General features: G+C 35.7%; 1 protein-coding gene across 1 annotated transcript in view; it reads left to right on the top strand.

Annotated features, from left to right (window-relative positions):
- PARP8 (poly(ADP-ribose) polymerase family member 8) overlaps nt 1–23,915 on the top strand; it is a 234,894-nt gene that overhangs the window by 179,270 nt on the left and 31,709 nt on the right. The window contains exons 15-18 of the mRNA XM_069095303.1: nt 12,241–12,333; nt 16,848–16,973; nt 21,122–21,187; nt 22,475–22,542. Coding sequence (XP_068951404.1) covers nt 12,241–12,333; nt 16,848–16,973; nt 21,122–21,187; nt 22,475–22,542 — 353 coding nt within the window. The remainder of the gene's footprint in view (nt 1–12,240; nt 12,334–16,847; nt 16,974–21,121; nt 21,188–22,474; nt 22,543–23,915) is intronic.

The following is a 23,915-nucleotide window of genomic DNA, read 5'->3' as shown; positions in this document are numbered from 1 at the left end:
AGAGTGAGAGTGTTGGACTAGAACACTAGACAGTTGCAAAGGTCCTTCCTAGTTCTACAGTTATGATCTATAAATCCATATTTGACTTTCTAGAACTAAATCTCTCTTTACATTAAGAATTATAAAGCTGCATATTTCCAGGGTACAAAAGGAAAACCAAGTTTTTAGATTAAATGAAACTGCAAAGATTTTTTTGACACACATATAATACACATATTTTTTTGTGTGTATAAATACAAACATGTTTATTTAAATAGGAATTTATATATATATATTAACATACAATATTAAAATTTTTTTTCAAATATCAGCCATGTATATATTTTTTTGCTTTTTGGAGGGGGGAGGTTAGGGAAATTGGGGTTAAGTGACTTACTCAAGGTCACATGGCTGGTAATTGTTAAATGTCTGAGACCAGATTTGAACTCAGGTCCTCCTGACTCCAGGACCCAGCCATATTTTTTAAATGGATACTCTGTTGAAATAAATTTTCTGGTTGTACATTGTTTACTGAATTCTGCTTCTAGCATATGAGTCTGGCTTAATTAAGGAAGATCAACAAAAAATGTGAATTTAGGTTATATGGGGTGAAAATGTCTTTGATTGAGCCCTCATAATTCTTTCCCAACCATCAAATTCTTAAATTGGCAGAAGTGTTCTAAGAAGTTATGTGCTAGTATTTTGCTTTCAATATATGCCTCCTTATCCTCTATACTAATTATTTCCCTTCTCCATGATATTACCAGGGATGGAGAACCTGCAGCCTTGGGTGTGACCTTTGGACTGTGTTCCAAATTTTACAGAACAAATCCTTTTATCAAGAGGATTTGTTCTGTAAAGTTTGGATTCAGTTAAAGGGCCCCCCTTGGAGACCTAAAGGTCCACATGTGGTATGTCGTTTTACCTGGTGATTATAGAAGTTGATATTTCAAGGGCCTCATTGAAAGTTTGACATATTGTCCATTGTCATAATCCAAATGATCTTAATCTGGGTCACCATTCAGCCTGTTTTAATAAGCTGACCTAAAGGTCAGTGAGATATTCTAGGACAATAACTAGAATCCCCATTGGTAATCATTTTACTTCTTAAATGTTCTGATTTTCGAAAATCTAAATTTATTGTCTAAATATCCAATATTATATATCCAAAATATAAATAATTCTAAGAATGTAAAAAAGGAGAAGAAAACAGATTCTATAAGCTATAGACCAGGGAACTAGAATTTGCTTCCTGGAGAAATTCTGGAATGCATAATTAAATTATTAGTCTATATATAGGAAAGGAAGCAAGGAATTCTAAGAAGCAGCATGGCTTCAAGAGCACTTCATGCCAAATTAACCTCATTTCATTTTCTAGGAGTTTTGTGAAATTAGTAGGTTAGAAGTCTGCTGTAGTTATAGTTTACCAAAATTTTAATGCATTTGATAAACCATCTTATTGCTGTAGAAAAGATGTAGAGATAAAGGCTAAACAATATTACAACTGTATGATTTAGGAACTAAATGAATGGCCAGACAGTAATTAACTGTTTCATTGGGGTGAAGGGAAAAGGAAGTAGGGTTGGGACTTGGTAGGGACTTAAGAAAAGTGCTCCCCTGTGATCTGTGCTGGGTTCCCTCCTGTTTAATATGGTGAGGTACATATATACAAGAATATTTATAGAAACAGTGTTTATTATTGGGGAAAAAACAAACAGAAGCCAAATAGGTACCCTTAATTTTGAAGTGGCTGAACACATTTTGGCATATGAATGTAATAGAATTTTATTATGCCATAAGAAATGAGGAATGTGAATGATTTTGAGAAACTGAAAGGATTATCTGCCTACCTTCCATCTGTCTTTGTATATCTGTCTTTGTGTACCAGTCTTCAGTGTTGTATAAGAAACAAGAGTTAACTTAAGAGGGCTGAAGAGAAGTTGAGATGAAAGTCTTTGGTGGTCTACTCTGAAACTCTTGAGGGATGGATACCAAAATCTTCCTACCTTACACATTCCCACCTTATCACTAAGAAAATAGCTCAACCTTATTGTTCTCATTTCAGTGTTTCATGTTCAGACCGATGGCTTCAGGTTGGTGATGTCAACCATTAAATTTTATTACTTACTGCAGCAATCAAAAGAAAGGCTCAATGATTTTAGGGAATTTTAAAATGAAAAGAAGATTTGATCAGTTTCTCTTAACATTTCATTTCCTCCTATTTAATTGCAAGTGCTTCTCCAAAAGTGTGATTATGTGGTATACCTTCATGCACAATATGGAAGGGAAAAGGAAATCCAATCAAAATTTTTTGTCCAGAATGAATTTACTAAAGGATATTAGGTACAACTTCTGGAGGTGAACATAGGATAGTGTGGTCCTCTGTGTTCATATTTTGGGGAAAAGTATGACATATTTAGATTTTAGTTGCACTGGTCACACCTGTTTTCTACTTTTCCCTTTTTATGTACGGAATTTATGTATGTCTGATGTATATTAGAAACGATCTCACCTTTCTGAAGGTTTCAGGGCTTGGTGAAGATAAGGCACAATTTACCTCCTCCTTTAGGTTGTTGCTTGGGAATCTACCATAATTGGAAGAGAGTGATGAGAAAGTATGTGCCTGAAACATCCTCTCATTTACTCAAGGTTAGCTGACAAGGGAAGTATTGAGGATCTTTTCTGTGACACCAAGTGCCATGGGACAATATGGATTTAAAAAGACAATTTATATGTGAGATTATTATTGGGAAAAGAGTGAAAGTTTCTTTGCTTAAGAAGTAAAAGGAAAAAGAAAAGAACAATTGATATGCAATACATTCTAGTTGTCTGGCAAGTGACAAGAGTGGTTCTTGGTAGGAGGTATAAACTTCTGATACAGAGTTGGGTTGGTTTTTTTTTTTGGGAGGGGAGGGGCGGTTAAAGCCTAAGTTATTAATGTAGGTAGCTATACGTGTGTGTATGCTTTCATATATCCTACTAATTTATATTCCTCAGTGAGAAAGGATAGCATTTGTAGTCACAGGATTTTCAGAAGCAGAATCATATTTTTATATACATAATAAGTACTGGAGGTGGGGGATGGGGAGAACTCTAGAGACTAGCCATTATTTAAATCACTGCAGGAATTAGTTTTGTCTGTATAGCAGTTGTTCATGTTATTTTCATCCAGCTGAGAAAATCAAGCTTAGAACTCATGCACAAGAGTGAATTCTTAAGTTAATCCTGTTGACGATTTTTTTAGTGACTTTTGCCATTGCTTTTCCTAGATGAACAGAACTCCTAAGATTTCTGTGCTGTGACCTTCCATTCATCATTATCTTAACCCTCTAATTCTCTCTATAGATAGTTTTGATTATTAAATTATATCTCTCTAGTTCTTAGCATTTTGCCTGGCATATCCCAGATGCTTGATAAATCTATATTGATTGACTGACTGACTGACCTCCAATAGGAGCATTATTTTTCTTTTCCAAGTTTTATACAGACTTAGCTTTTCATTTGATCATAGGAGAGTGATCAGTGTCTATCTAGAGAAAGTGAGTGTGAACTAAGTAATTTCCAAAAGGACCCTGAGTATGTCACTGACAATATATAAACTCTTATTACCGGGCAGCTGATATTTCTCTTCAGAATATAGTTGCAGCTACTTCTGTCTATTATTAGGCAGTTTTCACCTGTGTCTTTGAGAATCATCTCAACCAGCCAAGGTCTGTTGCTTCCTCAGTATCTTATAGTTTATTCTTAAACTCCAACTTTGAAACTCCATGTGATCCAATGAGAAAGGGAAACCCAGCAGAAGATATCAAATTATGAAAATTCAGATCCTTTTAAGTAATGGTAGAGCTCCACAAATTGATTTGTAAACATTAAGGCATGATATCAATATCAGCTGCTGTTAATTATAAAGACATGTAATAGTAGTCCATTATTATGTATATTCTAAACCATAACATTTTATAGATGTGCTTTTGTGCTTTTAAAAGTACTGTAGTACTATGGGAAAAAAATCATCTGTAACTATGCTTTTATGGGCACATGAATATAATATTTTAAATTGATGGTTTTTATGTTGGATTGGAATTCTAACTTTAATACTCTTTGTATTACCACACATGTGAGATTAAAAATCAGGTTGTCATTTATCATCTGTCTGTCTTCTGTCTTTCTTTTCTTTTGTGTATTTGTTGGTGGTGTCTCTCAAGAGCTGTTTAAGCTTCAGGTTATTAAAAATATTGTATCCAGTGTATGGGATTCCTAAAAAAAAGATTTTTTAAATGTAATGTTGTGCTATAAGTATATATACTCAAGCATGCATCACTTATGTATTAGAGTAGTTGTCTCCAATCTAAATTGAGTTCAGCAGTTCTATAGAGGGCATGTGAAATTTTGGATAAAATTGCATGTGATTTATAAAGAGATTATTTGAATTATATTGATAAAGAAAAAGTATTTAATTTTGTCATTCTTATATTTTTAGTAACATAAAGAAGAGTTTCTGATATCCTTCCTAAAGCTTAAATACTATTTACTTAGAATTGTGTTTTGAAAGTCATGCTTTTATTTATTTCATTATAATAAGCATTTTTAAGGCCCCCTATATTTCAGGGACCCATCAGTTGTTGGAGATAAAAAGAAAAAATACAAAATAGTTTCTGTTTAAGGAGCTTATATTCTACTAGGTATAGAAGGGAAGAGAGGGAAAGAACAAAACAAGACAAAAAAATGGTAATTGAAATGTGAGCATGAAATATACAGAATAATTGGTATTAGTTCATTGTATTGTTCAGCTTCATAATGCTGACAATTAGTGGGATCAGTATTGAATTCTAGCTAAAATGATATGGTGATAGATACGGTGGATAGAGCCCAGGACTTGGAGGCAAGAAGATCTGTATTGCAGGCCTTACTCAGAGACACTGGACAACTTTTTTTTTTAAACATCTGTGGCCTTCAGCTTTCTTATCTATAATAGATAACCTAACTAAAAGGTTAGGTTTCCCTTACATATCTAAATTTATGATCTCCTCCTAAGAAAATTGTTTCCTTTTATTTCAAAGGCTTTTGCCTACAGAAATATATTAAAAAAACAAAACAAACCTCACTGTTTTGGGATGAGTAAGTTATTTCATTATCCATTTAGTGTGCAATAATGGTCAGGAGGATCCATCCATATTCCAAAAAAAAAAGTATTAACCAGAGTCTGTGAAACTCAGTCTTGAATCTTGCAGATTAATGGTTGGAAAGCAAGGTCAAATACTTTAATAATGTAACATTAGGGATGGAGTATTTCTGAAATGCCAAGGTAGTGTAAACGCTTTATTGAAAAGTTTTAAAATTAGTTAATGAATAATTTACAAAATTGCATATGAAACTTGAACCTGGTATTAAATTCTGGGTAATGAAACGCGTTATTTGCATATTTGGTTTGTCTGTAATGGCCATTAAAGTAACTGCCCCCTTTTAAATAGCTTCTGTGTTTTCCCTAGAGATAATCAAAGTTCACAGAGGGAGAGGGCAGAAAGAAATCTATGAAATTAATTACAGTGGTCCAGTAGGGAACATTAATCCCAAAGAACTTCCCATGTTGTCCTCAAAGAAATATCTAATATTGACCATCTAAAATGAATATGTTTAAGTTGAGAAATTTCTACTAGAGTGCCATCTTGTGTTGCAGTTTTGAACTTCTGCCCATTTTCGTTAATGAACAAAAACAGGTTGATATGCTAGGTAAAAAAGCCTAGAGATGCTCTACTTCAAATGTGCATAATTCAGATCCTGACTAGACAATGTAATTGTTTACAGATTAGTCCTTGAGAATGGGAAATACAATATGGTTTTTAAAATTTTTTTTTCTGATTTACATCATTCATTTCCGCCAGATTTTGAGTTACACATTTTCTCCCTGTTTTTCCCCTACCCACCACCCCCAAAATAACAGTCCCACAGGATATCCCCTCCTCCAATCTGCTCTCTTCTATATTTTCTCCCATTCCCCTTTCAACTTTTTCAGTGGATCTCTATGCCCCAGTGCCCATACATCTTATTTCCCAATTACATGTAAAATAGTATTAATAATAGTATATATATATATATGTATATATATATATATATGTATATATATATATATATTTAAATATTTGTTTTTAAAACTTTGAATTCCAGATTCATTCCCTTCCTCCCTTGTCACCTACCCTCACTGGGAAGATAAGCAGTTCAGTATAGGTTGTACATGTGTGGCTAATGCAAAACAATAACATAGTTGATATATTGTAAAAGACTGACTATATTTCCCTCCTTCCTATCCTACCTCCCACTTGTTCTATTCTGTACTTTGATCCCATCCCTTTTCAAAAATGGGTGCTTCCAACTTCCCTCCCCTCCCAGTCTGCCCTCCCTTCCATCATCCCCCCTCTCATCTCCTTCCCCCCCCCTACTCTCCTGGAGGGTGAGATACCTTGTTTAGTGTGTATTTCATTCCCTCCTCAAGCCAAATTCAATGGGAATAAGGTTGACACATTCCCTTTTGCCTTCCTATTCTTCCCCTACATTGTAACCATTTTCCCTTGCCTCTTCTGTATGAGATAGTTTACCCCAATCTGTCTCTCCCCGTCTCCTCCCATTATATTCCTCTCACCTCTTAATTTCACCTTTTAAGTATCATCCCTTCCTGTTAAATTGGTCCTGTGCCTTCTATCTATGTATACCTATAAACATATATACACACATTCACACATGTATTCATGTGCCCATATACCCTCATATATAGACATATATATAGACATACATACATATATATATATATATATATATTTCTAATCCCTTCAGCTACTGAGAAAAGTTTCATAAATTATAATTATTGTTTTTCCATGTAGGAATGTTAATAGTTCAACTTTGATAAGTTCCTTATGATTCCTTTTCCCTGTTTACCTTCTCATGCTTCTCTTGCTTCTTGTATCTGAGTGTCAGATTTTCTATTCAACTCTGGTTTTTTCATCAAGAATGCTTGAAAGTAATCTATTCCACTGAATGAGCATATTTTCCCCTGAAACATGATACTCAGTTTTTCTGGGTAGGTGACTCTTGGTTTTAATCCCAGCTCCTTTGACCTCCAGAATATCATATTCCAAGCCCTTCGATCCCTCAGTGTAGAAGCTGCCAGATTCTAGGTTATCCTGATTGTGTTTCCACAATCTTCAATTTGTTTCTTCCTGGCTGCTTGTAATATTCTCTCCTTAATCTGGAAATCCCAGAACCTGGCTATAATATTCCTAGGAGTTTTCTTTTTGGGATCTTTTTCAGGAGGTGATCGCTGGATTCTTTCAAGCTCTATTTTGCCCTCTGGTTCTAAAACATCAGGGCAGTTTTCTTTTGAGAACTTCCTGGAGGATGATTTCTAGGTTCTTACTTTGATCATGGCTTTCAGGTAGTCTAATAATTTTTAAATTATCTCTCCTGGATCTGTTTTCCAGGTCAGTGGTTTTTCCCCTGAGATATTTCACATTGCCTTCTATTCTTTCATTTGTTTGGATCTGTTTAACAGCATCTTAATTTCTCATAAAGTCATTAGCTTCCATTTGCTCCAGTCTAATTCTGAAGCCATGATTCTCCTTAGTGAGCTTTTGAGATTCTTTTTCCATCTGGCAAATTTGGCTTTTTAAGGCATTTATCTCCTCATTGCCTTTTTGAGCCTCTTTTGCCATTTCAGTTAATCTATTTTTTAAGGTGTTATTTTCTTCAGTCAGGCTGTTGACTCTGATTTCATAATTTTCTTGCATCGTTCTCATTTCTCTTCCCAATTTTTCCTCCACTTCTCTTTATCTGCTTCTTAAGGTCCTCTATGGCCTGTAACTAGTTCATATTTTCCTTTGAAGCTTTTGGTGCAGGAGTTCTGACTTCACTGTCTTCCTCCTATTCCATGCTTTGCCCCTTTTTGTCCCCAAAATAGGAGTCTAATGTTGTAATCTTCTGTCTGCTTTGTTTCCTTTGCCTGGTCATGTCACCCCTCAGTCACTTGACCCCTGGGCTTTTTGCCATAGTAGGACTCTGCCACCAGACAGGGGAGCTTTCATCCCAAACGCTGGGGTTTTCTCAGCTGCCAGATGTATTAGATGGGTGCCCTCTCTGAGGTCTCCACACTCTCTGCCAAGCTGGACACACACCTCAGGACCTCCACCCTAGACTGCAATCCAGATCTGGGCAGGTTAAAGCAAGAGCGATTACCCCCAGACTGGTGCTTGGTCTCCCTAGCCTCTGCAGGCTAGGAGCTGAATCTGCCACATGGCACTGGCTGGCTGTGCTGGGGTCTTAGTGGCTTCTCGCCCCAGGGGCAAAAGCTATGCACTCCCACTTACTGGGTCCCAAAGTCCAGACTGCACTGATGTCTCACTTTGTCCTTCGCATCTATGTGTTGATAAATCTGGAAATGGCCACAGCTGCTGCTGATCTGGAGTCCCGCTGGTCAGACCTGCCCTGGGTCTAAAACCTCAGGCTCATGGCGGGCCTGGGCTGGGCTTCGAGAGTGCTGGCCTGGTCAATTCCTGCTGGGCTGTCCTCAGCGGGAGGTTAGCTTCTCTGTGTCATTTTGTGTGTTCTGCAGTTCCAAAGTTTGTTTAGAGTCCCCTTTTTACATGGATTGGTGAAGGTGGAAGCTGGAGCAGAGGGGAAGTCCTGCTTCTACTCTGCAGTCTTGACTCCGCCCCCTACCTACAATATGTTTTATCTTAGAGAATCCCATTTGTAATGAGTTGATGGTTTATACATAGTATCCTTGGATCAAAATTAAGTGATAATAAGATCATGTTGTTAAAAATTTTTGTACATTAAAAAAATTATTTAATGAGATGATACAAGGGCTGTTGTTAAAAAAAATAAACAAGGCTCTTTATATATTGAAAATAAATATCTTGTGTCAGAGGTCTTGGGTTCAGATAAAGGTTTTATACAACTAAAGAAATAAAATAAACACTGTACTTAGAGCATGGTATAGATTACAAAATATAGGGCTGTGGAGAAAAAGAGGAAAGAGAACCACCAGTCGAGTTTTGCCTTCAAAGAATGAAGCAAAATTATCTGGTAAGGGGGTAAAAGGGAGAAAAAAAAGTTGTAGTTGGGCTTTGGAAAACCATTCATTTTCTAAAAAGTAACATTTGGCCAACATGAGTGAGAAAAGAGTCTCCTGAAGTTAGGTAAGAATGGATGCATATTATTCGAGTAAAATGGAAAAGGCTATATAAGGCTGGATCTACTGAATGCTTTAAGGTTTAGTTTGAGGTGTTTTGTAAATGTTATACATTGAAATATAATTTGATAATCAGTGCAACTATTTTTGTAGTAATTGACTAAGGGCATCTATGTATTGTCAGATCTTCATCTTTCTCACATATAAGTAATATGTTTGTATATACTGTGGATTAGAACATGCCCTCTGAAAGATCATCATAGAAAACAAAAAGCCTAATGTTACAATTACCTAAATAAGGGGTTGTTAACAACAATGATAAAAAGTATGTGTGTGTCTGTATGTGTTAACATGCATGTAACATACCTAATTATGAACTATGGCTATATTTCTCTATTTTATTCATTCCCATAGTACTTTTAGGAAGATAAGTAAGTTCACATTGTAGTTATATTGGAATGTGAGTTGAATTACAGCCATAAATGACCCCTTTGATATATCACTTAGGATTCTGGGGATGTTCTGTGAAATTTACTTTTTTAATACCTGCTTTCATAAAACTTAAAAACCAATGAAGATTAATCAGAATTAGGTATTATGTTAATCAAGTTGTTACTGAGCAGAATTTTCTTTTCTTTTTTTTTGGAGGGAGGAGGGCAGGACAATTGGGGTTAAGTGATTTGCCCAAGGTCACATGGCTATTAAGTGTGTCATGTGTCTGATACCAGATTTGAACTCAGGTCCTCCTGACTCCAGGGCCGGTGCTCTATTCACTGCACCACCTAGATGCCCCTGAGTTGAATTTTCTTACTTGGAAAAAAAATTAAATATCATAAGTAAAAGTAGAAATTTATTTCAGTTCATTTATTTTACTCTTATCTAAAACAGAATTTGTTCCATGGGCCAAATAAGATTTTGACCCTGATGTTAAGAATGTGGGGCGGCCAAGTAGCACAGCAAGTAAGAGCATCGGCCCCAGTGTTGGAATGACCTGGGGATCGAATCCGGGCTCAGACAGCACCCACCCAGAAACACCTGGCCGTGTAGCCTTGAGCAAGTTACTTTACCCCAATTGCTTAGGGGCAGCCAGGTGGCTCAGCAAGTAAGAGCACTGGCCCCAGTGTTGGGATGACCTGGGGATCAAATCGGGGCTCAGATACTTAGTACCACACCCAGAAATAACAGGCCATGTAACCTTGAGCAAGTTACTTAACCCCAATTGCTTTAAAAGAAAATGTTTTTTTTGTTTTACCTTTTAATGATAATAAATTTTATTTTAAAATGTCAAAACCATTTTTAGGTCATGGGTGTGGGAGGAATGGATGGGAAGCGTTGGCATAGGAGACAGAGTTTTTCAACCTCTGACCTGAAGCAAGAATTTATATGTAACATAGTTGGGTTTGTTTGTCTGTCTTTTTGTTTTCATTATTCCAATATGTATATAGATACATACATACATATAATCATATGTGTGTAAAAAGTAAATGGTGTGAAAGGAAATTTAATTGATTCATCCAAACTCAATAATACTGTTCATTCATTGTCATGCATGTTATATTCATATTCATATCCATGGTCTTAATCTCTTAAACAGCAACCTCTTTGATTTCATTGCATTTTAGAATTGATAAACTTTAGTAGTAGCATAAGGAATACTTCATCCACATCATGGAAATATTAATGTTTTCTCCATATCTCTTTTTCCAAACAATGTCTATTCTGCTCCATGCCTTGAATAACTAAAATTGATTTTCAGAGTCGACCTCCTGATTATTCTAGTATTTATATAGTCTATGTTAGGCACAAGGTAAATTAAGGAAAACAGAAAAAACGAAGCTACTGTCATTGGGATAATTGATGGGTGTTTAGGGAAATGTTTACATTAAGTTAGGAAGGAGGAAAGATAAGATGGTGGTTTATGGTAAAAGGAAGGTGAGGGAAATAGCACAACCTATTGGCACTGAGTATGTTGAAACACTTATAGGGTTATTCTCTTTAGATTGAAAACAGTTCTTGTGTCTAGATGACAAATTTAGTCCCTTTACTAAATTTCAAGTGTGGTGTTTTGTGTGTTTGTGTGTGTGTGTGTGTGTCTGTGTGTTTTTTACTCAAAACTTCTTACACTGAAACAAAGCATAACTCCAGAGGAAGAAAGGACACTTTTTTTAATGCTTTAGACTGAAAGTCAGGAATCTTGATAATTGGTGAGCTAGTATTGAAGATAGGAATGTTTCCATAATTTCCTGCTATTTAAGTGAATAAGTCATCCTCTGAAACAAGTAAGCATAAGAACATTGGCAATAACTAATGCCTTTTGTCTGGGGTGCAGTGGCTCAGGGAATTGGATTATGTCAGGCTTCATCTGCTGCCTAATGCAATGTAACTTAGGGGATGAGATAAATCACATGCATGACACTGTATTAGGCTTGAAAGATGATCACTCTTCCAAAGTAATCACAAAGTGAATATTTCAATGCTGTAGATTTCAGGAGGTTATTGAAGTCAAAATTTGTAGCAGCAAGATCAGTCTGCTTTCACAAGTGATGTAAAAAATGATTGGGTGCATGCCCATTCTTTGCAAATAAAATTGCTTTCCTAAAGATGGTACTCTTTTAAAAAAAAAGCATCTACATTTGTTCATTGCATTTTTAAAAATTTATAATAGGTGCATTTCTTTTGCTTTCACTTGTTGGGGTTTTGCATAGTAACATGTATGAAAAAAGGAAAACCCAAGGAACTCATTGTGTTTTAAGAAGTAGTGGTATATCAGTCATTTAAAAAAAATTTGTTGATAAAATAAATTCATTTGTACAAATTGTGAATGCTAAAATCTGCTTTATGTTCAGCTCCTTATTAGAGTAATGAAAACCTTAGTAGTCACTGTTTGCCTATTCAAAAATCAAATTAGTACAACTTCCATAATATCATAACAAAAATAGAAGAAATAAAATTAAAAATTCTTAAAAATGGTCAAACTCTAGAAGTCTATATTTTATATTCTGTGGTACAATGCAACATGAGCTTAACTTTTAAGAAAATCAAGAATGATGTAATTTGTTATATTCTGTTCTGTTTTGTAGCCTACTGTGTGTGAACGTGAGCTCTGCGTCTTTGCTTTCCAGACTCTTGGAGTAATGAATGAAGCTGCTGATGAAATAGCAACTGGGGCTCAGGTAGGAATATGTAATGTTAATTATGTTCTTAATTTGGTATTAGTAATTTGTACTAGTCTACAATTTCAGAATAAATAGCTTATTTTAAGGTCTAAATGTTGTAGATGATAGGTTGTTCATAACCTCAACATTTTCGACTGAAAGTATATACATTTTTTTAATCCTTACAATAAAGGATAAAATAGTCAACTTATCATAATTTAAAGATTAAATTAAATGAGCCATTCTTATAAAAAGAGAAAATAAGACATATCTGTCTATTGCTGAAAGTAACCCTTCTCCCATTATAGCAGCAAGCACCCTAGCATGCCCAGGATGGCTGCTAGCACAGGTTCCTAGATTTGCTTTTCTAAAGGAAAGCAACTCAAAATGGGTTAACAATCTTGCTTTAATCCAATATATGTCATTTACCTAGTTCAGGGGAAAAACGTCAGCACCCCGAACTTCAGAGAATTTCTTCTCAGAAGAAGAACTTCAGATCAGCAGATAGGCTTCCAACCGTCTGACCATTACATCCATAACTAGTCAGTTACCAGAGAGGGAAGCACCAACATCTGGGTTTTTAAACCTGGGGGGCTTAATGGCTGCCTAGAGTCTCATCTAGTCAAATCACACAACTCTTCTCAAAGTGAGCCCCGAAACAAAACCTCACATCAGGGTATATATAGCCTTCTCCTGGCTCAGAGAATGTAACAACCCTCTTGACCCACTGCCCAATCACAAAGCAACAAGCTGTGGGCATTCCTGAAAAACAAGCCTCCCACCACAGGCTCCATGTGACCACATTCAGCCTATTAGGAGGCAGAGTATATTTTATTTTTTTTTTTTTAAAGCAATCAGGGTTAAGTAACTTGTTCAAGGTTACACGGCCAGTTATTTCTGGGTGTCGTGCTAAGTATCTGAGCCCGGATTTGATCCCCAGGTCATCCCAACACTGGAGCCAGTGGTCTTACTCACTGAGCCACCTGGCTGCCCATAAGCAATTGGGTTAAGTAATGTGCTCAAGGTTACACAGCCAGGTGTTTCTGGGTGGGTGCTAAGTGTCTGAGCCTGGATTCGATCCCCAGGTCATCCCAACACTGGAGCCAGTGCTCCTACTCTTAGAGTATATTTTTAAATCAGGGAAGATTCTCAGAGTCACTTAAGCCTAGCCAAGGGGCAGGAAAGATCTTCAGATTCCCATTCCCATAACAACCAGAGAAATTAAGATATCCTTAAGGAGTTTACTAATTATTTTTATTATATCACATAATCAAATCAATATCCAAAAAATAATATAGGACAGAAACAGAGGATTGTCATCATTAGTGAAGGAGTAGGAATGGAAAACCTTCCAATTTCCTGTACCATTTTAAGAGGGGACATTGGAAAGGGTTAGAAGTCATAAAAAGTAACATCTGCTATTTGATATCTATGTTCTAGTAGATTCAAATAAACTATTGTCTGGCTACCTAAACAAAGAAGATAACAATCATCCATGGTATTATTTTGTATTTCCACAAGTGGCTCAAGGATGTTTCCTTATCCACTGATCCCAGACCTGAAAATGCAGAATAAATTCATTTATAGACTGTCTAAAAAACCAACAACAGCAGCTCGGCTATTTTTGATAATAAAGTAAGGTTTTATTTTAAAATTATTAACAGTAGTCTTTTAAAGTATTATCATTTTTTAGTTTTTCCACATTTTAAACTATAGTTGTTAAGTCTAGTTTCTAAATACCCTAACCTTTTGAAAATGGTACCAGCTATCTTCTTCACCCATGCCACACTTCACTTGTGATTTTATCCCTAAATCATTTATAACACTGGCCAAGTCTTTTCCCCTTTCCATCTTTAAAACAGCCGTGCCACATGATCTTATGATGTCCTTTCTAAAACTGTATGCAAATCCCTTGATAACTCATGACCCTAATTAGAGCCAGTGTTGTATAGAAACACATTCTGTGGGTAGAGACTCAGGAAACCTGTACCTCTACTCTGCCCTTACTTTGCTTTGATACCTTAAGTAATTCAGCCATCATCTCTGGGTCTCAGTTTTCTCTTCTGTAAAATGACTGGGCTGGACTAAATGTCATCTAAAATTTCTTCCAGTTCTTTCATCCTGTGAGCAAGGTAGTCTCTAAGTTTCCTGCCCACTTGTAATGACCCGTGAATTTAAGTCCACATATTTCCTTTGCCAGTACATGAATTTGGTACATGTTCAAAGTTTTTTCCAGTCCTCAGTAACACTTTGGCATTTCTTAGTTTGTAGCATTCTAAGAGGAAAGACTTATTTAGTTTTATTTGTGTGGTTCCTGTCATGTAGATAAACACTTGTCATGAACTAAAACATTTTAGTGAAAGAAAGGGAAAAAATTGTGATTTGAGTGGCAAAAATAGTCTCCATTGTCTCTTCCTCATTTTTATTTTAAATTTTACTTTTAAATTTTCTTCTTTTTAAAGAACAAACTGAAATATTTACTCCGCGAATACTTAGAATGTTGCTGAATAAAACTAGCACATAGAAATAAGTAGCATTTCTCTTTTTAGTTCATTTAATCAATTTTGATTCAATTTATCTGCAATCATGTAAAATGAGAGACAGGCAAATGTTTGGGGAAAAAAGTGCTAGTAGTTGAATGAAACATGTTAGTACGAGAATTGCTCCCTTCCTTTCTCTGCTTAGTACATTATAGTATGTTAATATAACATTGTTTTGTTGTTGTTGCTACAATTACATGCTGACATAGGATTGGTTTTAACATTTATCTTAAGATCATGCCTCCTTTTTTAATCCATATTTTTTTGGAGGGTTGGGGAGGAGAAGGTTTGTTTATCTTTCCTTCCATCTCAACTCAGAAATTGTGATGTTAATTTCACATTCATGATAAGATCAGGAAACACTGAGAATATGTTGGACTGGTATGAAGCTTCCCCTCCCCCCTCCCCCATCTGGGAGTAGTAGGAGTGCAGTTGGAAGAAAAAAAGAAATCACAGCTAGGGCTTTGAAAATTGCATGCCTGCTTTTGAAATCTCAACTTTTTTTTATTTTTCTAAACTACTATAATTCAGCAAAAAGCACAAAAAACCCCACCTGACCCAAATTCAGCTGTTTTAATTATTGCACTTTTTAAAATGTCTTTTTTTTTGCTTTGTTATCTGTTATATTTAGATCTCAAGCTTACTGCCTTGCTATTTAATTCAGCTAGCTTACATTCTAATTGTTCTGCTAAAATCTCAAAAAATTTAGGTTCCTGAATGTCATGTGAACACAGACACATCTAGAAGCCAGATTCTTATTAGATATCAACATTTTGCATCATTGTAGGCTCTAATTACCCCTACTACAGCCACATTAATTTTTTTGAAATCTTTAAAAATAATTTTAGGTTTGTTTTTGAGGGTTTTTTTAGGTTAAATTTGCTTTGTAGATTTTTTGGAGGGGTTATTTAGGTGGGTCTAAGCTTATGACGTTAGCATCATTGCCTGTAGTCTGTCATCTTATTTTTCATGGTGGAATAAGTTGTAGCACAGAGGATCTTGTCAAAGGAAAGGGAAGACAGAGCTCTCCTGGTTCAAGCAGAGGAGGACACTAGTATCAAAGAGGTTAATTGATGTGCCCAGGGTCACAGAAGTGCTAAGCAGCTGAGCTAGATGAACTAAGTTTTCCTCACTTTAAATCCACCACTCTTTCCGTACTGCCTGAAGATTTACCTGTAAGTCACAAAAATGGCTTTGCTGGAATTTTCTCCTGTAAAAAACCAAAAATATCTTGTCAATGACTTTCATTGTTTTTGTTTTTCAATTTTATCCTCAAATTTATTGTCCCTACCAACAAGGCTGATCTTTGCAAGCTGTTTGTCAGGTAATGTCAGGAAATTTGAAGGAATCTTTAATTAAGATTTATTATTTATTTTTATTCAGCTTTGTGGCAGAGTGGATAGAGTGCCAGACCTTCAGTCAGGAAGACTTATCTTTCTTGACTTCAAATGTGACCTCAGACACTTACTAGCTCTGTGACCCTAACCCTAAGCAAATCACTTAACCTCATTTTCCTCAGTTTCCTCATCTGTAAAATGAGATGGAGATGGAAAGGCAAACAACTCCATTATCTTTGCCAAGGAAACCTTCAATGTGTTCACACAGAATCGGTCATGACTGAAAATGACTGAGCAACAATTTATTTTTAAATTTGGTCAGTTTTTGCCTCTTCTACCGTCCTTCCATGATGTAGGTCATATATTATATCATTACTACTAATATAAGCTTTCCATACAGAAGATTTGGCATTAATACTCTAACCTCTAACCTTCTTGTTCAGTTCCAAATGTTCCATTGTAGTAGGAGTTACTGTGGACATTACCGAAATTTTTGTTCTTAAACGTACGAACTAGGAAACTTCAAAATAAGCTGATACAGGGGAGGTGATGAGGAAAAAATAAAAGATTTTCCTGAATTAATTCAATGAAGGAATGGCTGGTTGAAAGCATGTTGGAACAAGAGAATTAACTGGTTTTACATTTACACTTCTAGGTGGTAGACCTGCTTGTGTCTATGTGTCGATCTGCCTTGGAATCCCCTAGGAAAGTGGTTATTTTTGAGCCGTATCCGTCTGTGGTAGATCCTAATGATCCTCAAATGCTGGCCTTCAATCCTAGGGTAAGTGATACTTATAGAGACTTCCTAGAAGAGACTTGGAAAGTTGTGGAACTTCTTGTTGTCTTAAAAATAAGTTATTCCAATGTGATTCCAATTTTAGAGGTGTGAGAAAGCAGAGTGTTTGACCGAGGCATGCAGCTATTTTGTAATAAAACTCAAATATGGACCTAGGTAATGGTATACTGATGAATTTTTAATAACTGTATGCTTTTAAGTTTGCTTTCCCATTTATAAAAGCATAAATCATACCTTGATTTGTAGTTTTTGCCAATATCTGAGGTGTAAATGCTCACAATGAAACTTTACCAATTGGCTCTTATGAACAGCTGATACAAGATGGCGCTAGCACAACCTTAAACCCAGGTTTCTAGTTCTCTTACTTGATACCCTTTCTATAATACAAAAGCCTCGCAATATTTTAGGTTTTCTAGATGTACTTAAATCTCTAGCTTCTGCTTTTATCCTGTAATTCTTTCCCAAAGAACCTGTTTTTTCATTTCTCCCATTTTCAACTGTTAATTCCCACTTCCAAGACATCATACAAGCCATTCATTTTTGGTTATTTGTATTCCTTCCCTCTTTTACAACCTCACTAAAAACTCTTGAACTTTTTGAATCCCGACCTATTTATTGCCATTCAAATCATGCCATGTCCTTTTTGTACTTTTGTATTAAATAAGTCCTCATCAAACACTCATTTAATTTGAAAGATATGCCTTAAAATGTATGTTTTGTGGTGGATATCAGTGTTTGGAGTGTATTCTGTTTATTGTCTATTATCTATATTATATTATATTATCTATAAAAGGCCAAGTGTTATTATGGTGGGAAAAATTAAAACATCAATGTTTGCATTTTGATTTGTGTAATTCATAAACAGCACTAGCAGTCACTGTAAATATACTGGCATAAATTGATAGCTAAATATAACATACTCTCCATATAGAAGACAGAAGCAAAACATTTATTCAGAAAACCAAATTCCAACACCAGGAAACTGAATCCATCATACCGTGTTTCCCCGATAATAAGACCTATCCCGAAAATAAGCCCTCCTCTTACTGTGTAAGATTCCTCTAAAATAAGCCCTCCCCTGAAAATAAGCCCTATTGAGATTGCTACTGTAGTGAAGGTGATCCCCTGCGCTACACGCTACATTATGGTACCCTCTGTATGCACTGTCCCCCCACCCCCCATGAAATGCACGCCGCGCTCCAAGCTGCATCCAATCAGAGCTGCAGCAGTGAGCGCTTCATCCTGTTCTTCCCCAGTGATTTGCTTATTGAATAAAGGTACTTTTTTTGTTCACATTTACCTGTTTATTAAAATTGCTGTCAATGTTCATTAAAATAAGCCCTCCCCTGAAAATAAGCCCTCTGGTGTTTTTCTGTCCAAAAAAATTAATAAGACAGTGTCTTATTATCGGGGAAACATGGTAGCAATGTAGAAGTTAATGTGCCACAATGTAGCAGAGAGCCACACTATCCTTTAGCCTTCCCACAAACGAACACAAGCCTAGCTATCACAGCAGGTGGCAAACACCAACATTTCCTCACAAAACTAACTGCCCTCCTCCAATGCGTCCATCTGTCTAGCTGCTCTGACTCTCCTGGCTTCCTGTGGGCTCTGCTGCACTCTTCAGTCAACTCCTCCCACCACAGACTCCATGTGATTACATTCAGCCTATTAGGGAGCAGGGTATATCTTGAAAGCAGGGAAGGTCTTCAAATTCCCTTAGGCTTATTAAGGGGAAGGGAAGATCTTCAAATTACCATTACCATTACATTAGTGTTGGATTTTTTTTTGTTTGTTTCCCCCCCTCCCCCAATATTGTAGTAACAGCCTCCAAAGATATGAAACAGGAGAGATTAAGCTAAAATTGTAATATTATTTTTCATGGAGCTACCAAAGGAATATTCTCACATCTCATAGTAGTGGCAACTTAGTATTCTGTTTTCTTCCAGATCATTCAAAATTCATGCCATTTCAGGTAGCTGTTTGTCTTCTCAAGGGGGAAAATAATTTATTAAGCACCTACTATGTGCTAAGGACTATGCCATGTCTTGGGACTGCAGAAATAAAAATGAAATTTTCTTTGTTCATGAGGAACTCATGGTCTATTTGGGAAAGACAGTATGTACTTATATAAATATTTTCAAAATGAATCCAGCCAAATCAACACAAAACAAATAAGTAAGTTAAAAACAAGGAAGGGAGGGAAGGCAGGCTCTAGAGTTTACTGGGAATTAGGTTAAGTAAAAAGGCTTCATATCATAGTGCTTGAGGTGGGTTTTGAAGAAAATGAGAGGTTATCTTAGGTAGAGGTGAAGAGGGAGTGCAACTCAATCTGAGAATGAGTGATAGAGAGTACCAAGGCACAGAGACAATAGATGCAATGATCTATGTGAGAAACGGAGAGAAAGCCTGTTTGGTTAGATATCAAAACAAGAATCACATGCAACAAAGTTGGAAAGTTAAGTTGAGAATTGCCTTAAAACCCAAACAGAGGACCATATTTATATCCTAGAAGTAATAGGAAATGATCACAGTTAATTGAGTAAGAAGTTGGATCTATAGTTAAGAAAAATCATTTTGCTAAATGTGTGATGAATGGATTAGAGGGGTGGGGGGAGATTTAAGACAGAAACCTATTAGGGGGCTGTTGGAATACTTATGCAAGTGAGAACGCATGGGATGTCTATGAATGGGAAGGGGCTGAACACAAAAGATTTTGTGGAGCAAGAAATGATGAGATTTGGCAAGTGATTGGATATGTGGGCATGAGAATAAATGGGGAAATCAAGGATACCACTGAGATTATATTCCCCCCAAACTGGAAGAATGATCATACTCTTGATAGAAATAGAAATATTCTATAGAGGTTCATTGTGGGGAAGATGAGTTCTGTTTTAGACATGCTGAATTTCAGGTATCTAAAGCACATCTAGTTTAAAATAATTAATAGGAAGTTGATCATATGACATGGCAGCCAGAGAGATGGCCTGGATAGATCTGGATAGATAGAACCATATGCTATGAGATAATAATTACATGCCTGGGAGTTAATGAAGTCATCACGTCAAAGAATGGAGACAGAAAAGGAAAAAGGACCCAAGACAGAGTCTTCATTTATGCCTATAGTTAAAAGGAATGAGATGGATGATGAACCTTCATTGGATGCTGAAAACCAGTGGGTACCTATGGGAAGAGAATCAGAAAACCAGTGTCACAAAAACTCAGAGAAGAGCAAAGACCTAGGACAAAGGATATGCACAACAGAGGGAAATGATGAAAAGTCAAAAAGAATGAGAACTGAGCCAGAAAAATGTCCCCTAGATTTGATAATTAAGATATCATTTTTAAGTATAAACAGAGCAATTTATTTTGAGTGATGAAGCTGGAATTTAGTGGAGTTAGAAGTGAGTGGAGGGAAAAGTAGTGGCGTTGAGTGTTGACATTTTTCTAGGAGTTTGACGAAAAAAGGATCAGAAATGTCAAATAGTATAACATAGTCAAGATATTTTAAAAATCAGAGAGACCTGAGAATGTTTGAAGGCAGCAGAAAGAAAGAAACTAAGTAAACATAACAGGGGAGTGATTGAGGAGGCAGTCTGCTGTAGAAGATGAAGGGTGATATTAAGGGCATGTCACCTTGGCAAGGAGAAGGGTTTCTCCATTGTCAGAAATTGGAGTAACAGAGAAAGTTGGAGATAGAAAAAAATTCAAATTTTTAAAAAATACATATTTTTTAAAAATCAAGTATTTATTGTCTCTTCCAATCACCTCCCCTCTCTAGTGAAAACAAAAAAAAAGAAAAACCTCTTTAACAAATATACATAAGCAAGCAAAACAATTTCCCTTTATTGACCTTGTCTAAAAAAATCTATATCTGTCTGATTAAGTCCACCACTTTTATTTCAAGATATCCTTGACATTCTTCATCATCAGTATTCAGGAATCAAAATTTATTATATCTATCAGAGTTTTAAGTCTTTTAAAATTTGTTTTGACAATGTTGTTGAAGAACCATTACCTTCAGATTTACCACCAATTAAAGCTTTGCATATAGAGAGGAGATTTTAAGTGAAGAAATGCTTGCCTTTAGGGGTCTGTAAGTTAATATCAGTTGTGTGTTTTCATTTGAACAGAAGAAGAACTATGACCGAGTAATGAAAGCTCTGGATAGTATTACATCTATTAGAGAAATGACACAGGTAAGTAAGCATGCTATTTTGCCTTTTTTTTTGTTGTCATTGTTTATTTTTGCAATTCAGGCATATTGGGTAGCACTTTTAAAATTTATTTGCATTTGCATCGAGTTGTCCAAGATGGACATTTCCTCTAAAGGAAAATAAGAATATAAGGATGATGATTACTTCTCATCGGGAAATTTGAATTACTGTGTGATGTTACTGTATTAGATGTGACATTGTCATTATCTTTTATGAAAAGGAAATGACACAGTAAGATTATGTTGTGTAGAAAACATACAGTTTGGGATGCGAGACAACATTATCTTTAAAATTACCATCCCCCTCTTCCCTGCAGCTTCTAGTAGTATATTGCACAAGGTTAAGCTCTCAGTAAATGATTTTTAGTAATGAAAATGACTTTGCTATAGCTCTATATTTATACTATATCCTAGACCCCAGGCATTCCTGGTTTTATAAATAGCTGCAAAGTTTGACTCTGGCATCAGACCTTTGCCAAAAATGGCTGCTTCTTTTCTGGGTCACATATAAGCTATTTTAAATGGGAGACAACATCGACTGATGAGCACTCAAATAAGGAATCTAGATACTAGTGTTGTATAACTGACTCCCTCAGTGACCTACCTGTTCTGTGACCTTGGGCAAGTTACTTAATCTCTTGATGTCACTATCTCTTCAACATGGAGATGAAAATAGTAGTGTTTGGTGGGTTTTTTTTTCTGTGCCTTATAGAAGTGGGTGTTATTATGTCACATCTGCAGAATTTTTTGAGGTAAGTGTATTACAATCCATTGTCAGAATTGCTAAATATATAATTTTGTATTCCTGAGTCATCAAAGGGAGATTTCCACTTAAGTAAATTCTCTGAATGTTTTTCATTGAATATGCTAAGTTGTGTAGGTCTTCCTTGGTATTACTTGAGAGAAAAATGACAAAGTATTGAGGTCACAGACAGGGAGGAGAGGAAGGGAGAGTTCATTTTAGTGAAATTTCTCCTCATTTTCTTCATGGAAAGCTCTAGACTCAAGCAAATACTCTTGGATATGAACATTCATTGGAGTTATAAAATGTTCTCTTTCATTCTAATTTTATAGCTATCACTTAAGCTTGGGGAGAAATTTCTAGAGCAGTTTTAGTTGTTACCAAGACAAAGTTGTAAATTTTCAAGGCTAAATGTCAAGAAATCTTTGAATTAGGCATACTTATCAGCCTGCATTTCTTTTGTTAGATATGTGTTACTTTAAAAAACAGGTATTTTAAGAGCAATCAAGAATTTTTTATCTTTTATAGGCACCATATTTGGAAATCAAGAAACAGATGGATAAACAGGACCCCCTTGCTCATCCTCTGTTGCAATGGTATAAAACTTCAGTGTCTTTTTAATAAAAATGTAGAATGTGGCCTTATTTTGCCTGCTTTTAAAGAAGGAAAAAAGAAAACAACAACAATGCATGTCTGTTTTTTTTTAAACCTGCAATGCTAAAATTCTCCTAGAAGCTTATGAGCCCTGAAGATTATATAAGCCTTTAATGACTCTCATTTTAATTAAAAGTTCTACCTCACTGGGGAAAGAATACATTGCCTTGCATTGCAAAGATATGCAGTTCATTTAACTGCAGTTTGTCCATAGTAAAAACCTTGATTAACAGGACTGCGCAGGTAATGAGTTGTTCTGGTTAATTTAATTTTCTGGTTAAGTGAAGATTAAGCTGGAAAGTCAGTTGTTTCAATATTTTCGATTAGAAAATCTCCCTCAAATTCATTAGTACCTTTTCTTGCCCTAGTTATTACATCATTCTATTATGTTAGAAGATTTTTGCATGCTTCAAGATCTCTGCCCCACTCTCCTCACTCCCCATTCCACCACCACCCCTAAACATCCCATTGTGGTAATTTTAAAAATGTTAGGAGACTTAACTGAATGTCTCTTGAACCCAGAACACAAGCCCTACTTTTTTTTTGCAGTCCTTAATATTGCTTTGTATTTTTTATCACCTGTGTCTTTTTCCTAAAAATGGAACGCTGGATTAGCTGAGACAAGCTAATTGTTCAACAATGTAGAATGGTTAGGAAATTGCATCGCAGTACCTGCTGTTCACTCCTGTTTGACAATTGTTTTCCCTCTGAATTAGCCTACCAGAGAATTTGAGATATTATGCTAAAACATAGTCACAAAAGTAATAGCCACAAACCACTGGGAAAAGAATTTTCTGTCTTTGAAATTTTATTTAAAAAAGAAATGTTAAAGTCCCTCTCAATGTTACATCATATGTGGCTGATTACATAGACCCCCTCTAATCCTGCCTTTGCACTGGGGGGATATATCTTGTTATTGAGAGATTCTGCTTAGTTGGAGTCAGCTTAATCAATTTTTTAAAGATGGAATTGAAATGGAGAAACACCATGACAAAAGCCTGCCATTTAAAATTAGACCTCAGTTCAAATCCCACCTCTGATATTTCCTAGCTTTGTGATCAGGGACAAATCACTTAAGCTCTCTGAACTTCAGTTTTCTCATCTGCAAATTAGTGAAGATAGTTTGTCATACATGCATCCTAGAGTTCCTGTGATAATGCATGTGTTGATATTTGTGTGTGTGAACAATTATTATTGTTCTAACTTACAATGTCCATAAATAAACTAAAACTATGTATTGATAAACATACTATATACATGTGTATGCATATATATGTATATATAAATATCTATACACACATTTTTTTCATCATTG

The sequence above is a fragment of the Petaurus breviceps genome, unplaced genomic scaffold (assembly GCF_028583685.1).
Source record: "Petaurus breviceps papuanus isolate PSGF00001 unplaced genomic scaffold, PetGlider_PUasm1.0 226, whole genome shotgun sequence".
NCBI lineage: Eukaryota > Metazoa > Chordata > Mammalia > Diprotodontia > Petauridae > Petaurus > Petaurus breviceps.
The sequence above is the reverse complement of the archived record's forward strand: the minus strand, read 5'-3'. Positions and strand labels throughout refer to the sequence as shown.